At 39.5% G+C, this 17,868-nt stretch overlaps 1 protein-coding gene across 1 annotated transcript in view; it reads left to right on the forward strand.

Moving 5' to 3' along the window:
* LOC141910211 (ectopic P granules protein 5 homolog) overlaps positions 1–17,868 on the forward strand; it is a 47,278-nt gene that overhangs the window by 3,113 nt on the left and 26,297 nt on the right. The window contains exons 3-18 of the mRNA XM_074800928.1: positions 700–864; positions 1,320–1,563; positions 2,410–2,558; positions 3,089–3,294; positions 3,480–3,710; positions 4,906–5,040; positions 5,864–6,001; positions 6,744–7,020; positions 8,367–8,507; positions 8,923–9,087; positions 9,540–9,641; positions 9,723–9,967; positions 10,583–10,723; positions 10,815–10,935; positions 11,395–11,595; positions 13,366–13,599. Coding sequence (XP_074657029.1) covers positions 700–864; positions 1,320–1,563; positions 2,410–2,558; positions 3,089–3,294; positions 3,480–3,710; positions 4,906–5,040; positions 5,864–6,001; positions 6,744–7,020; positions 8,367–8,507; positions 8,923–9,087; positions 9,540–9,641; positions 9,723–9,967; positions 10,583–10,723; positions 10,815–10,935; positions 11,395–11,595; positions 13,366–13,599 — 2,895 coding nt within the window. The remainder of the gene's footprint in view (positions 1–699; positions 865–1,319; positions 1,564–2,409; positions 2,559–3,088; positions 3,295–3,479; positions 3,711–4,905; positions 5,041–5,863; positions 6,002–6,743; positions 7,021–8,366; positions 8,508–8,922; positions 9,088–9,539; positions 9,642–9,722; positions 9,968–10,582; positions 10,724–10,814; positions 10,936–11,394; positions 11,596–13,365; positions 13,600–17,868) is intronic.

The raw sequence follows: 17,868 nt of genomic DNA on the forward strand, positions 1-17,868 counted from the left end.
AGAGTAATATACTTGAGTATATGCTTGATTCAAAAAACCGCCTAGATTCAAATCTTTCCGTTCTCCAGTTCTCTGCAGAGAAAATCTCCATATGGGGATCGTCTTATCAAAGCGGAGGCCCTGGTTTCAGGCATAATAAATTAAACGCAAATTTATCATATACCTGGACTCAAAAGAATTCAACTCGCGAATAGAGTTAATATCTTCGTTAATTTCAGGATAGGCCTATCTTAAACCGATTTAGAAGTCGATCATTTTAGTGAAACTGCGTAGCCATTATCCGTTGCGCTATAGATGTCATTGCTTACTTTTACCAATGCTACTGTTACCAGGTTCTGTGAATCTCCCCAAACTCAAAACTAAGACTAAAAAATTTTCTAAATCCTTATATGTGGACTTTCGCTTAACCAAGACCTACTTTGCCTGACCCAGTTAGTCCGAGTTAAACAAGGTTAGCTGTAGTTGTTAATCGTAATATATTTGTTTATCAATGTATGTGCAAGATTTTTCCAAATGTTGCTTTAATATGTCCACTGGTCCTACATAATTGAAAGGACATCCCCAAGCCTAAAGGCTGTACCAAAAAAGGGGTAATGCCTTAGAAATGAAAAAAGAAAACAAAACAAGTTTTTCCCTGAAGTTGTTGTGGATTGTTTATGTTTCGATTTAAGCCTCATCGTTTTCGATTCGCGATTTCAGAGTGTATTATTGGATCAGCATGAATTCTATGAGATCGTACACGCGTACTACCGAGCAAGGGTCAGTCTCGTGAAAGGGGAGGATGACGTAAAAGCTCTTCAAGCTGACATCACGCGGCATCAGGATCGAGTGTGGACCGTAGAAAAATGCTGGACACTTGTTTATGTGAGTTATCTATGTGTATTTGGGGAGAGAGGGGTCGTTGAGGAGGGGGCGAGCGTGGTTTGTTTTTTGCAGGCACCTCGACTAGGCTATGATTTGCTGCTGGAGTTTGGGTAAAGATGATGAGGGATGCAGGGAAAGGACAGGGACAGACAGAGAGGGAAAGATATGAGAAAAAGTGGGTAGACAGACAAGAAGGTTGAAGCAGAGTGGAGGGAGAGAAGATAGGGAGGGTAGGAAACCGAGAGGTAAGGAGGAGAAAGGATAATTAGGTAAGAAGGAAGGAGAGGTAGTGTAGAGAGCCAGAGAGAAAAGGAGGGGAAGGGAGACAAGTAGGATTATGGAAGAGATCGAGAATGGGGAGAGAAGGGGAAGGGGAGAATGACCAGCACTCCGAACCTGATGAATATGAAATATACGTCATGAGCCTGAACAAATTTCTTTCTTGACTTTTCCAGGGTGTGTGTCAAGATGGCGGCAAAGTCAGTCAAAACTTCGAGTACATGAAAGCCGTTTACAGCCAGGTAGCGCTGAACAACGTCTGCCAAACGCAGCGCAAACTGCAGCAGATTCTGCAGGAAGATTTAGCGCTGTATACGTACTCGGCGTCGACCGCTCGGTTACAGGTCGAGTCTTATGTACACTCGCTTTATCTAAAGTGTTCCGAATTGCGCGGTATACCTCCGAACGCACCCGTACAAGGTTAGTATCCGTGGTACCCTTAAACTACCGTCGACTCGTTGATCTTTTTAGAAAAGCCAACCCTTGTCTGACTTGGAAACGATATCGCAGTCAGATGTTACAGTAGACTATAATGTAAGCGTATCGGACCTTATTAGAATAGTAAAGATTTGTCTGACTTGAGAATGAAATCTGAGGTTGATATACAGGGTCCCTATGACTCCTTGATTCCTTGACAGCTCCCGAATCAAAACTTTTTTTTGATATCCTTGAATTTTAGCAGAATGCCCAAAAGTCCTTGAAAACTCCTTGAATTATGAGAAATTGGCAATTAGATAATTGTTTAGATTTTAGGCCGAGTTCCACCGAATTTGATGGTTTACCTAGATAAACAGTACTGATTTAGAGGGAGTCTAACCGTAATTGGGATATGTAAGTGATGCAGACACTTCCTCGAACTTTGAAATTTTCTCCTTGAAAAGTCCTTGAATTCTGGAGTGACTGATCAGTAGGGACCCTGTAATACATATACACAGACTCTGCTCAAGTCGAATCTTTCTAGAAAAGTGAACATTTGTCGGACTTGAGAATGTTTGATGGTAGAATAGATTCCACTCTAGCTGGATCTTATTAGAGAAGTGAACATTTGTCAAACTTGAAAACTATATCTCAGCTGGATAGTTCAGTAGATTCCACGCATGTTGGATCCTTTTAGAAAATTTAACATTAGTCTGAGTGATATTTGAATTGGATGGTATATTAGAATGACATTAGACTGACTCTGCTGTGCTCCAATCTTTTCAGACAAATGTGTTCCGACTTGAGATTGGTATCTAAGTTAGATAATCTTTATCATTCGCATTTCAGCCTCCATGTTGTCTGTGAGAAGTGATTCCGATCTTGGCCAACAGATGGCATGGTTGAAAGAATGCATATCGGTTTTGTTCATGTTCCACCGAAAACCGTGTAAAGACCAACAATTTCTGAACGATGTGCAAAAATGGACAACGCAACTCGTAAGTGTGGTTTCCAATGGCTCCTTGGCAATTTGGTTTTGTTGTGTTGATTTCGTTGCGTAAAATGTGAACAAACCATAAACTTAATCCATTTCAAGTACAATACATCAATATCTGCAGCCTGTATCCTGTGTTCTGACTGAAAATTTGAAGAATGGTAGTTCACAAGAATGTCTAAGACTCGATTCTGTAGGCCTATCTATCACCATTCTCATGGTCCTTACTTCACATATATTCAGTACATCACCTGAGACTACTTAATTGAAAATGAACTGTGGAAAAATGCCAGATATTATACTTTTTTCATCAGCCAACTTTAAAAAAAAATGATCTTCACTTAGGATATTTTTCATTGAAAATGAACCTCCAACACAACACATTAGACATTTACAGAGAAGTTTCAAAAAGTATTCTGCAATTCACACTTCAAATTACGAAAAGATCAAAGGGTGGTTCAGGGGTTGCATATTGATAACATACCTACGTAAGTTTTTGTGAAAACTTATTCTAGAAGTAATTGATTTTAACAGGTGTCGACGTTGTTGCGAGTTGCGTGTTTGGAAGACCACGTGTTCATCATAAATCACGTATTACGTTGTCCGGGCGGCATCAAAAACTGGGCGGTTCCTTTCGTACAAGTGTTGCCGCCTACGCTGCCGGCGAACCCGATATTATTCGCGAGTCCACTACTCGATCATTGTGTGGTGATTTTAGCGTCTGTTTTACTGCCAATCAGGTGAGTACTGCTGTTTATTCCATTCACTACATCCTCCCTCGGCAGGGGTTCGAACCCGATGGCATCACTACACACAGCCATCACATGAAACCCTGTCACACTTGACTAGGTGCACAGGTACGACGTACGTGTACATGCATTCGTGCACATGTGACCATTATATTGTGTATGTTATGTATTCGTAGACAGAGGGAAGAGTTTTTATCACAGATGAAAGTGTTGCAATCACCGGATGTATCGACCACGCCCACTCAGCCGTGGATCCTCGTCGACGAGGACGGAGAGGAAGATGAGGATCCGGAGAACAGCTGGCAGATGTTACACGAGAACGACATCGTCGCGTTACTCGATCAGATTCCCTTCGACGCAATCATGCGACAAGTTTTACTCATTACTGCCGACAACGGTGAGTACGAGTAAATTGAGTAATTATAATTTTAAAAAAAACACCGCATAATTGAATATCGCGCAATTGTAAAATATTGAACATTGATTAATGAATATTGAACATTGAATACTGAACACTGTAGGCCTATATGGTATGATCAGTCATTGAATACAGATCATAGAATACCGTAAAAACAATGCTAAATATTGAATACTTAGGATTATTGGTTCTGCTCGTCGCTTCCTCACGCAGAACTCAGCAAAAATGTTAACGCAGTCTTTAGTTCTGTCGTGATTAGACTATTGCAATAGCTGCTTGTATGATATCAGTGATTATCTTCTTCATAGACTCCAACTTGTGCAAAATAGAGCTGCTAGGATTATTACACTCACTAAGTCACGTGATCACATCTCTCCGATTCTCCGTTCACTTCATTGGCTACCAGTACGCAAACAGATCTTATTTAAAGTTGCTTTGCTGGTTTTTAAGTGCCTCCATAACCTGGCACCCTCTTACCTCTCCAGCCTGTTAACAGGTTACAGACCAGTCCGAACACTTCGTTCCGGGTCGCAGAACCTTTTGTTAGTCAGATCATGTCGTCTTAAGTCATTCGGCGGACGCGCATTTGAGACATTTGCACCTACAGCGTGGAACTCCCTTCCGCAACCTCTCCGTGATATTGACTCTCTGCCAGCATTCAAAGCACAGCTCAAGACATTTCTGTTCAAGTCACCATCTTCGTCTGGAGAGCGCCTTTGATAATAGCCCTGCTATTTACAAGGCGCTATAGAAATTTACAACCCTATCCCTATCCCTAATACTTAACTAAGAACTTGGATATTTAGTACTGCACATCGATTTTTGGACAATCAATATTGAATACTGAACCATGAACGTTGAACATTGAATAGTGAACAAAGAACATTGGATATTGGATACTGATAAAACGTTACTGAATACTGAAATGGAAAACTGAACAATGAATGTTGAATATTGAATAATTGGACATTGGAGAAATTGGATACTTTAAAATCAACATTGAATATTGAATAAACTCATTTGATACTGTACAACGAACATTGAATATTAAACATTTGAATATTGAACATCGAATACTTCACAACCCCTGCAATCTGGTTTCTTATGTAGCAAACGAGAACGGTTACGTATCTTGGTGTTTTGTTGTTTATAGGTGACGTCGAACAGGGCGTATATCTATCGAGTCGTACGTCAGAGAACGGGATGTTGCAGTTGATCGCGTTCTCATCCTGTCTGATCGATCTGTGCGGCGAGGGATTACGCAATTACAACCTCGGCCGCTATCGGCAACTCAACAAACGAATCGGTCGCATGATCAGGTGCGTATCAACGTGTACAAATTTTCCATGACGAATGTAGATGTTTCCGGGACCCTCCACAAAAAATCGATGACTTCATACACGCCCTTATGATATTGTCATATTTCTCTCATATTATGGACTTCGTACTTGAGAAAAGATGACTACCTTCTTAAATCCCCAACGATGTCATCAAATTACCTCTCTAAGATGGTTGCCCCCATAAATCCCCTTTAACATTAGGGAGCGTCCAAAAAATACGTACCTCTAATCGGGGGAGGGGGTTACTGAATTTTAGTACAGAGTGGTACATGGGGGAGAGGGGTTGGAAAAAAAGGTACGTACTTTGAGGGAGGGGGTATTAATCAATCTTGGTACGTACTTTTTGCACCAAACTCAAATGAAAATAGCCGATACTGGTGTTTTATCGGCTTTTAGTGACTTGTTCAAGTGACTTGTAGTAGACTTCAACTGGGGATTCCCCATACCAGGTACCAGTATCGATCTTACACGCACTTGTTGGAATCAGGTATTTATATTATTATGTTTTATTTTGATTTGTGTTCTTTGCGTCAATATAATTGGGGGTGGGGGATGGTCATAGGTACCATGGTATGTACGAGGGGTCAGTTAATTTGGTACAAAGGTGGCACAAGGGGGAGGGGGCTCAGAAAAACGGGAGATTTTGAGGTAAGTAATTTCTGGACGCTCCCTTACTAAACCTTCAAGAAACCGTTGGCCTATTAGATGGCCGTTTCTATAAAGCCCCATATGACATCATCCGTTTCTCAATAGATAAGTCTTAAAAAGATGACGTCACAATTTCCTTACGTGCTTTTCGTAGGCATATAATACAGTATATGACTGATCACTGGTTGAACGTACGTCATCACATAACCAACAAAGAAATCAGCGAACGAATACAGTTAGAATACGATCAGATGTTTATGAGAGCGACGCAGTGCATTCTCAAAGCTAACAGGTAAGAGATGAGTGGGCTAGTAGGCAATGGTCAGGGTTTATGAGTACGTATGTACAGGAAGGGGCTTCATGATGATTCTTAAGGGGCTATGCAGTGGTCAGAGTTGAAGAATATCTAGAGACAGGGAGGCGCTGCAGAGTGGATGCTGTTTATAGCCAAGAGGTAGAATTGACATAGTTGAAATTTTCAAATGAAATTTTCTATTTGACGCTGTGAGTAAAATTTCAAATCAGAATCCGGTTGCACGGTACTTAAAAGTAGAGTTAGATCTGCATTGACGTAGATCATTTCTCGATGAGTTAAAAGTCGGAAAAATCTGAACTCTGGAACTTGGTCCATAACTTTTCCCTAAAGAATAAAGCCTTCAGGGCAATTTGATGATGTCACAATGATTTTGAAGAGCTACTCATATTTAACCCTTTCAGTGCTGACTGATTAATACCCTATAGTGCTGGAGATTGATTTGAAAATTTTGAAAAATTCCACCCTTGTGTGTTGAATAACGGGAATACCGCTAAAGTGCGTCTACACCATGGAGCAGTGTATCGTTAGTTACTAATATTTCACTATGTTTGACAGGTGCTGCCATCTTTTAATAGGGATAAAAACAAATTACTAATTACATCAATACACCGCAGTGCGGTGTACTAGCAAAATCTGTCACTGATTCATACACTGTGCTGCGGTGTAGACGCATTGAAAGGGTTAAAAAGCGATGTACGTATTTGAATTGCGTTTTCAGATTGGGTTCGTGGCAGTTCATGGCCGAAATGCCGTACACGTGCGTTTCGATGACGATGCTGTGGCGTCTGATGGCGATCATGCATTTCGATTCGTCGGACGTGTCGCACGCCAATCTCGCCGACGTCGACGATAAACTTCAATTCGAAGAGAAGCTGACGTCACTGCCGATCTCCGAATGTATCTACCTGTTGACGACATTCGCTCACATGGCTCGCTCGCGTCTCGCTCGTAACGACCTCGATTTCATCAAGGCCGTCGCCATCGAAATATTTGAGGTAAGGAACTTCTGGGATCCAGTTCCGCAGTTGTGAGTTAGAGTGAATTTTGAGTTGAAGTTAGGTCGTTTTCAATGAGTTAACTCTTAAGTCGAATCTGAACTCTAGAACGGGGTCCTAGGGTCGAATGTTGGTGAAGCTAAACCGACCCCTGTATTAACTTTCACTCCGCAGGGGCTGGTTTTTTCAGCGGCAAAGGGTTACAGTTAAAATCAGAGCCTGATTACATTTGGAAAATAGATGCAACACGGCCGAATATAGATTGAATACCATAGGATATCCAGGAAGAAAGACACTCTAAATATTTGGATGGATATATGAAAGCTGTGGGTACTGGAGTGTGTAATGGGTAGTGTAGTGTGATCTGTGTGCATTTGTGGCCAGCACACAGATCACATTGTTCAATGGGGTTTGGTCCAGGACTCGCGAGATTTTCAACAACACGGAAGTAACGTGTAATAAATGATGACTTGAATTGCATGACTACCTACCACCCCTCATTATTGTTGGAAAACTAAACGTTCGGCACTGACTAAAAATTAGTAATAACATTTTAGAAATGGCCAGAGTTTTAACTTAGGTTCTATCTCATTTTTATTTTACAATTGCGATTGGTATAAATTTTTTTTAGACGGCCGTTAAGGCTTCATGTTTCGTCTGCAATTCACTGCAAATAGTTACGCAACTACGCACATTTCAGTGTTTTTGGCAGCTGTACACTCAATCGGCACCGTTCGTGACTAGCTTCACTGCGGAATTATCATTAATTAACATCGCCATATCACATCATCAACTTATATTGTGCCTTAAAACCCTAACAGCCGAAATAATTGAAATGTACACACGATTTCTATCATTGAAAATTGAGAGAGTGGCCATGTTTGTGTTTGCTGCTTCGCGTAAATCCCGCGCGGTGGCGCAACTGCGCGGAGTGGGGCCGATACTTCTAGAAAAGAATTTCCGTAGTATGAATACATTTAAACGAACACAGCTCCAAAACACACACAACTGTAATGAAATGATTTTTCATTGGAACCAAAATTTTCTAGTTCATTTTCGAAAGAAGTCTGGAAAGTGAAAAATTGTTGATCCAGATGTTTTGCTGTGATAGTGTTCATTATCAACTAGTTTGTCATAAATGTACACCATACATGGTTGATTACTGGGTAGTTCTGTTGAATGGTTATGCGTATGTATTGTGAATGACTTGAGTAAGCGCCAGGCAGTGTGATGCCCAAGGTTCAAACGTGTCCATGGAACACTACTCCACTGCGGATATCTTGCCTAGAACCGAAAGCTTGTAGAGAGTTTTTACAGTATTTTCAACTTCGTTTTCTTTTTTTCAGATTTCGTACGTCAGTTCTCATACGCGGGATTTATGTTCTAAAGTTGGACTGGAATTGCTGTCATCGATCTCCACTGAACATACGTTCATTATGTCGCTGTTACTTCACATTACGAAAGACGTTATTGATAAAATTGGAAATGTAAGTTTCCAAACATGAATTGAAAATATTTTGGTTATGCGCGTATTAAACCACTGCCAGGCCACCACCCACTCAAACAAATTAACACATAAAAATTGTTAATGTTTGGAGGGGTAAGGACTTGCCGACTTTGTATTGATTAGTACCATTTCGAGTACCCAAACTACGGAAGTTGGTATCTACTGAGGTGAAAAGAGTAAGCATAAATTGAAACATGATCAGAATTTGTTTACATCATCAAATTTGACCCAAGTCAAGGTGTTTACTGTTAACAGTTCTAAATTAATGGAAAAAATAAACTAGATTTAACCCTAAAATGAAAACTAGGAACTCTACTAATGAAAAAGGTTTTTAAAAGTTCCATGAATTTCCAATTTACTGATATTCAAATTTCATTGTATCATCTGGTCATTAGATGGCGCTGTATCTATTCAAAGAGCTACCGTTCCATATTTGGCAACCGGATGAACTGGACCGTAATCTGTTGTATAAGTGGATTGTGGACTCGGATATCGGATCAGTGGAAAGTCAACTGGCGAGATTGGTGATATCTTCGATCAACTGGGGTTATACCCAACAGGTCTGTAACTGGTTCTTACATGGTAAATAAGTAAGGAATCCATATATTTTGAAAATGTTAAGTGTACAACACCCAGGTTGTTGTTTAGTTATTTGGATATGGGTGGGTGCTGAAATTGAGAAAAGGGGCATCCAAAACTTGTTATCAGTGCACATCAAGGTATGGGTACATGAAGGTTGAGCGCCGTTGCAAAATCTTATTCGGGCGTCCTTCTCCAAGAGAACTTGAAAAAGTGAAGTCCAGGGGCCAGTTCCATAGTCTTGGCTTAGACTTATGACCATGTTAGTTCTATAGCCAATCTAACAACTTAAGACCAATCTTAAGACTTAAGCCCACTTATGCACTTAAGTTTCGACTGTGGAACCGGCCCCTGAAGACATGTGAAGTGTGAATGATCCTGGTTGCAGATTGATACACCCGCATAAATGTGTGATTGTTTGTTTGTTTTGCAGCACGATCATTTAGCTGTTAAGTTGTCCATTCACCGCTGGATGGCTTTATTGTTGGTCGAAGTATCCCAGAAAAGACTGAAACAAGGCAGTTTTCTCGCCGGGGTAAGGAAAAAAAGAATCTCCGTGGACGGTGTTATGGTTTGATTTCTGCCCGTTGGTTATAGATTGTATTGTATTTGACAGGTCACTGCTGCCTTGCGTCAAACCCCGACCGGTGAACAACACTTCTCCGATTGGCTGTGGGAAATCGCGTTGCTTCTGCATCTCCATAGCAACAGCCAACCTCAACTGCTGCTGGGGCAGACGTCAGAATTTCAGGCGCTTGACTTCAATAAAGATGAAAGCGCATCACTGCTTAGATCAACCGCATTGGAAAATAATACATTATCTTGTTACCTAGCGCTAGTAGCAACATCTGTAGGACACGAGTAAGTCGAAACGTCTGGGGCCAATTGCTTGAAAGTTGGTTGTAGTGAACCGGTTGATAGTTGACAATGACAATTAAAAGTTCATTGTTACCATGGTTGTAAATAGTTCAGACTATTTCCAGTCTTGAGAGAAACCTATAATATAAATTTCAACAACTGTTCATTTCTTACGCTAGTATGGTATTCACCGGTTATCTTTAACCAACTTTTGAGGGACTGGCCCCTGGATATGAACAATCTTGTTCCACCCTCTCAAAACTCCTTATGATTTCTGTTCGTGATATCGTCAAAACCTCATTGTTCTCATTCAGCTCAGCTCGGGACTTAACTTTCTGCATGAACTCATAATGAGTTTTCTAAAGAAGAGCAGTCTGTCCTACAATGACTTACTGTGATGTTTTCTTAATCATAACACATTTTCTCTTTGTTTCAACTTGTAACGACTTTTCTTTCTAAGTACGATCTTATCAGCAAGACCTAGAGGTATGGTCTAGAATTTTTTCTAGAAGGGCTGCTTTCTCTGTGAGATTTCATCGTTAGATAGTTTCAGATATAACATGTTTTCTTTTGAATGACTTACTCTACTATGAAAACTTTTATCTATATATTTTTCAGTTGTGATGACTTTTGTTTAGAAGGCCTACCGTTTCTACAAGAACTCATTAATCGTTACATGTATCGCGCAGTCATACAAGTTTTATACTACATTCTGCCATTACACTACGACAATCCAACTTATCTAACCGAAAATCAAAGGTAGGCTTTGTGTCCTGCCCCACCTCAATTACATTATCTTTAATTAAAAAGTAAAGCTTGGCCCAACTTATTAATATGAATATTTTTATAGGTTTCAAGGTATTTTGTCGCTGTTATTGAATGCTGATCTAACCTACACTAAAATGGCCAAGAATTTGATATTTTCTGACCTGCCTGGCCAGTTCACTAAAATGACCATGTCTATGATTCAGGTAGGTAAAAGATGAAAGCATTTATTGTGAGCCACTTCCCTTCAAATTTTCTTGCAGTTGTACCGGTACATGTCAGATACAGATATACATACATGATGTCATAAGATGCTGGAAAACGGGTACATGCATAGACAAACATGTAGATATAAGATATAAACATAGAGACGAATATGTCAATGTCAGATGAAGACAAACATGTTCATGTAAGATGAAGACAAACATGTACATGTTAGATGTAAAAAACATGTACGTGTAAGATGTGGACAAACATGTACATGCCAGATTTAGTCAAACATGTACATTTCAGATGTAGACAAATATGTACATGTTAGCTGAATGAAAACCTGTGCATGTCAGATGCGGATAAGATAAAGAAAACTTGTGCATGGATCTAGACAAACATGTGTTTGTCGTGAAACAATAATTACTGATGATATTAATTGTTTCATAATTTTCTAGAATCAGTTGTGTTTATCCGATGCTCCGGGACGTTCGGGAGTGACGCCTGTCGTATCGTTCTGGACGAAATGTTTGACGCAGCTTCCGAAATGGCAGACGGACCGCAACGTCTGCTACATACTAGACACGATCTTACAAACGAGTTTCTTACGAGAATCGACTCATGCAGTTATACAGAATCTATTCTATGAATTGTTCACGGTAAAATTCCTTCAATAATATCTCTTCAAATATGTGTTAGATTTCCTTCAAAATATCTTTCAAATTCATTCAAATTGGAGTTGTTCGCAGTAAGCTATTCCTTTATGATATGAAAACATGTAAATTAGATACTTGAGAATTTGACAATCTGCAAAATGGCCCCAATAATCTTAAGGTTCGCAATTTGATCCTTTGAAATTTGCTGAAATAGATATCTGCAATATGATCTTTTTAGCCCACTTGGGACTTTAGTCCCAGCGGGCTATTGCGTTCACTTTTCGTCCGTCGTCCGTCCGTCCGTCCGTAGACGGAATCCAGTTATTTTGGGAAGTTTTGAAGATGCTTCAAGGTAATGTCTTGATATTTGGGTTACACATGTATCTACCCTAGACACATCTTCAGCCCAAAAACTGGCCCTGTCAGAATCAAAATGGCCGACTGGCAGCCATTGTTGTTCGCCAAAATCAGCACTTTTTACACATTTTTGAACTTTTTGAGGGAAATTTTGAAGACGCTTTGATCAATTACCTTGATCTTTCGGGTATATGTGAATCCCCCCAGGGCCCATCAACATAACAAAAATTGGGTCGGTCGGACTCAAGATGGCCGTCCTATGACCTTTTTAGTGCCCAAAAATGTTAATTTTGGCCCGAATTCTGAGTCCTGTAGCTTCCTACTGGTTTGCCATTTCTCATTACAATTTGTGATGGGTGTTCTTTGGAAAGGGATATTTTATACCTGAGACAGGTATTTTTCAACAGCCAATTATGACGCAATTGGCGGCCATCTTGGTGTCACCAGTACTCATTCGTAAGTGGGAAAAAGTTTTTCCACATTATATTGATACCTAAGCGTATTTTGCAATCAATTAGAAAGTTGTAGCTCATAACGTGTTCTATGATTGTGGTGAGTTTCAAGGTAATTGGAATTCGTATATGGCCACCAGGGGGCGTTGAATAATACAATATCTTAGCATTTCTTTATTATATTCGTACCTATGAATATTTTGTAACCACAATCAATTGGAAAGTTGTAGCTCATGACATCATCTATAATTGTTGCGAGTTTTAAGGACATAAGTTTTTCTATATGGTCACCAGGGGGCGTTGAATAGTAGAATAACTTAGTATTTCCTTATTATATTGGTACCTAGGCATATTTTGTTACCATGATCAATTGCAAAGTTGTAGTTCATGACATGTTCTATGATTGTGGTGAGTTTCGAGGTCATTGGGTTTTGAATATGGTCACCAGGGGGCGTTGAATAGTAGAATGACTTAGTATTTCCATATTAGATTGGTAACGAGGCATATTTTAAGGTCATTGGTTTTTGTAAATGGTCACCAGGGGGCTTTGAATATTGAAATTGTTAGATTGTTGAGCATTTGAAACCACTTCCTAAGTGGGCATGGTGTCCCTGGACCCCTAGTTTCATCTTGATTATCTGCAAAATGACCCATTAGAATTTTGAAATATGCAATTTGTGCAATTCATATGACCCTTTAAAATTTTGACCTCTATAAATTTTAAAATCTGCTAAATTACCCACTAGAATTTGCGAAATCTGCCGCTAGAATTTACAAAATCTGATATATAACCTTTTAGAATTTGCAAAATCCTTCCGAAATTTACAAAATTGGAAACCGATCCCTTGAAATTTGCAAAATCTGTAGTGACCCTTTTATATTTTGGAAACCTGCAAAATAGGCTCTTCATGAGTTTGTGAATCGTGGCAGAGAAACTAAATATTTCCACTGCATTGTATTTCAGACATTTCTAGCCAATCAAAGACCGGGATCCGGTCTCGTGTCGGTGGTATCGTGGCTCGCGACCGGTAACGCAGCTCCCTCTTTACTCGATCGTGACTCGATGCCCGAGTTCCCGTGGTTGGCGTACTACATCCTGGATGCCGAGGCTCGCTACGAGACGGAATCCGGTCTGTGGAGTAAACTGGTCTCCGAAATGGTGAGACGCCCGCAAACACCGATCGAGGCCTCGCTTAAGGTAGAAACATGTATATATATACCCATTTTTAGAGAGACAGTGACTAACCATAGGCCTAGGACCCAGCTCCATAGTTGTTGGTTCAACAAAAATTAGTTCATATTCAATATCTTAAACAAGAATCTGTATTCCTAAAAGTGACTATTAAGTCTCTGAAATTTGTATGAAAGTATTCATCATATAGTGCCAAATCTTAAGTTGCACCTTAAAAACTGAGTCCAAGACCAATGTCTATCATTGTGAGTCACAGGAAAATTATTACATTTTCAATGACAGTATTTTAACTCCATGAAAATTCAAACTCAACTCCTCATTGATAGCTTAAGACTTGTGTAAAACTCTATTGTTTATTTCCTCGTATTCGTTTATTTCGTTCACGAATGGATTTTATATCAATTGTTAAAATTGTATAAAGAAGCGGATTCAGAGGCGAGTTGATCGGTAAAAATAAAACGGCCAGCCAAGCGGCCACCTGGTACGGTATTTCGACTGAAAATACAGCGCAAAACTGAACGATTATTATTGGTAGCCAGCAAAATAAGTTATAAAGATTTATTACTAAACTCCTTCGAGCTAAAACCAGTTCGGTAGGATCGGCTCTACCCGAGCCCGATCTACTTCCCGATACGAGTCCATACATCTGAGCGTATGTCGTCATTATCGTAGCCAATATAACCGTATTAAACAAAGCAAAAATGGCGAATGAATATTGCCAGCCATTGACGTTGATCGTCAGTAAATTCATAGGTACACAAACTCCGGTCGTACCATAAAAATTGTCTCCGAAGTAAGACGACGATGAGAGCGGTAGGATAGAAACAGTATTGATAACGAGCCAACAAACACAGCAAATACCGATAACGTATTTTGGAGTAATGATTGGATTTCTTGAAAACGGGTTGACGATATTTGAATATCTCTGACGTGTTAGAATTAAGAGAAAAGTTAAAGAGCCTTCGCACGAAACAGTCACAATAACCCCTGCGAGACGACACATTGAACTACCCGTCCAATCTTCTGAATTCAGAAAATAAACACCTTTAAACACGTGGTCAGCTCCAGCTATCAGAAATAGATAGATCGACATCAGAAAATCACAAGCGGCAATATTCATGATGAGGATATCGGAAGAGGTGTTACGCGTTCTGGAGGATTCCATTCGCAACGCTTGGACACGAAATAAAAGAACAAGACTGTTCGCGAGAAAACTGAAAGATGCAATCACCCAGATGATGGCTCTAAGTACAGTGTTACCCATCAGATCAGAGCATGTTGAAAATTCATCCGCTTCAGGAAGGCACCGGTCAACATTCGGAGCCATGCAGCAAAATTTGTAAGCATCCGAAGCAAGGTATTTCAACGATGTCAGATTGCTGAGAACATTTCCTTCTACGGATATTACTTCGGAATTGTTGACAAGATCCAGAATTGTAAGTGCAATCAATCCTGAAAAAGCATGATTTGAAATATAATGGATTTTGTTATTGCTGATATTTAATGCTTGTAATGTGGGTAAACCTTGAAATACATCTTCATTAAGAACGGATATTGAAACTCCATGAAGATCGAGAACAGTAAGTGATGTCAGACCTCGGAAACTACCGTATTCTAAATGTTGCAGGGGATTTGCGATAAGAAATAGTTCCTGTAAGCCATTCAAACCTGCGAATGAATAAGCAGATATGGCCGTTATGTGGTTACGAGTAAGGTCTAATGTATATAGATTGTGTAGTTTAGAAAATGAATAGGGAACGATGTAAGACAAATTATTGCGAGAAATATCGAGAAAACGAAGATAAACGAAAGAAAAGAATGTGGACTCGTTGAATACTACTCGATTCTTCGGAATGATTAAAACCCTACTGGATTCAGAAAAATAATCAGTAATATCTGATATACGTGCATTTTCACAATTGATAAAATAGCCCCGACAATGACAGCGATCAGGACACTTGACGTTACAGAAAGCCTCGTCATCTGAGTTATGTTTACAATTTAAAACACCGTCGCAAACTTCAGATTGCGGAATACATCGATTTTCCTGACCACATTTAAACATTCCCGGACAGGTCCATGTGTTGCAGTTATGTTCATCTTCAGAATTAGCACAGTCTGATTCATTGTCACAAACCTGTCTGATTGGTATACAGTAAGATGCTGGACATTTGACAGTACCAGCCGGACATTGGAAATCAGCGCAACCTTGCACATGCTCAAGCCTTCTACATACTGGGTAACCAATCGGCATCCTTTCTAAAATACACCTTTGGTGGCGGGAATAACAATGAGGAGAATCAAAAGAACACCTTTGTTCATCTGAAGCCCTACAGAGTTTTGTGAAACGAGTCGTACAGTGATTGTCATTATTACAAAAAACTTCTGGATTCAACGTCTTATTAGTGACTAATTCATCTTCTTCAAGACTCCCACTACAATCCACGACACCATCCTGATACAGCTGAGAACTGATACATTCACCATCTGCGCACAAGAACCCATGACACAGTTTAGGAGTGCATTCCATTTCATCGGAGCTGTCTTTAAAATTAGTGATTCCGTCGCACCTGGTAGACCTACCGACACATTGACCACTCTTTCAGCGAAATTGTTCGTGCAAACACGGGGGATGAAAACTGGAGTTCTCATCAGAGCCATCCGGACAATCCTGTATGAAATCGCAGAAACCACTGATTGATATAACCCGGCCATCAGAGCATTGAAACTGACTGTGTAAATTTATATCCGTACAGTTCATCTTCGCCGTGTTGACAGTCGTGTCTGGTATCACATACACGATGGTCGCTGATACATCTTTGATCATTACATTTGAACTGCCAGATTTTACAACCGCTTATGGAAGCTAACTCTTCAACTGTTACATTGTTGGTACACACCACGGAATGCACTGTATCTGTTAGATTATCAAAGGGTTTCATGAACCATACAACAGATTGAACATAAGTGATTTGATCTCTGGTCAACATTGGTTTGATAACTTGGAACCCGGCGTCGTTCATTGTTAGAATAGCTCCATATTGATGTTGATATCGAAATTGGTTTATCAAATTTTCTATATTGCTTTCAATGTTCGTGGTTGTTTTCATGTGACACATTTTTCTAGCACTTGAAATATTGAAACCTTGATTGTTATTCCAGTCAGTTAGTATCTGACAACATTGTCCAGCTATAGTTACCCAACCTCAGACAGGTTGAATTAGTGACCGCAGCATCGTCGGGAATCATTGAAGTTAAGGTTTTATTTAACTGTTTCCTTGTTGAATTGTATCTTGATTCACATATGAATGTTGTGTGTGTCTCCACTATTTGACACGGGAATCGAACCCAGTTCGCCGATCCTCGTGGATTATTCATTATCATTGCTGTACACGGCATATCAACATCATTTATCGGTTGTTTTCGTAGAGGAGATATCAATCCTCGAATATCTTTTGGTATCGTTTCATTAACACTAGGCTTATACCATTTTTCATAGCTCAATGGTTTCCCATCAGTTCATGTATAATAACCAGTATTCCGCTAGATGAAAAAATAATGAAAGTCAGTAATTTATAAATTCACTTGTTTTTTTTTTAAATATTTTATAAGAAAATTTGTATTACCTGCCATTTTAATCCAATCATGATTATGAGAGCTTTTAGTGAGTATGCTTTTGGTAGAAGATGTGTAGCAAATAATCTTTTAATAGCGATCATTTCTTGTTCTGAGTTGATACTGAGTAGATGTCCCGCGTACTTCTGTCTACAGAACAATTCAGCATTCTCCCAATTCAGACGTTTGTCTCTGATGTATTTGATGCAGGAAATTCCGGAATACAGAAATCCTTCTTTACAGTAATAACCATTGAAAGCTTTTATCGGCAATGACTTGTGTAAAGTGTATTGTATTTGAAATGTGGGTATATAATTTTTTACTTCGAAAAGTAAAGAATTATCCTTTATACTGTGAAAAATCACCCCGTGTACAGCATTACCTTCACATATCATAGTTTCATGTATGAATCGAATGGTTTTTGAATGTTTTCCATTATGGAAGATGCTGTAATTGATCTCCTGTATAAATGATATTGGATAATAATGTGTCAAATGTTTCCCTAATTTACTTGTTTGGCATGAAGTTGTTCCAATTAATTTGATGACAAATCTGTAATAATAAAATATGTTCTGCTGTATTGGGTTTTCAAATTCATAGTACACTGATTCTAGTGAATATCCTGGTTTTCCCGGGTAATTTGGTGATTGTATAAGTCCG

The sequence above is a fragment of the Tubulanus polymorphus genome, chromosome 8 (assembly GCF_964204645.1).
Source record: "Tubulanus polymorphus chromosome 8, tnTubPoly1.2, whole genome shotgun sequence".
Classification (NCBI taxonomy): Eukaryota; Metazoa; Nemertea; class Palaeonemertea; order Tubulaniformes; family Tubulanidae; genus Tubulanus; species Tubulanus polymorphus.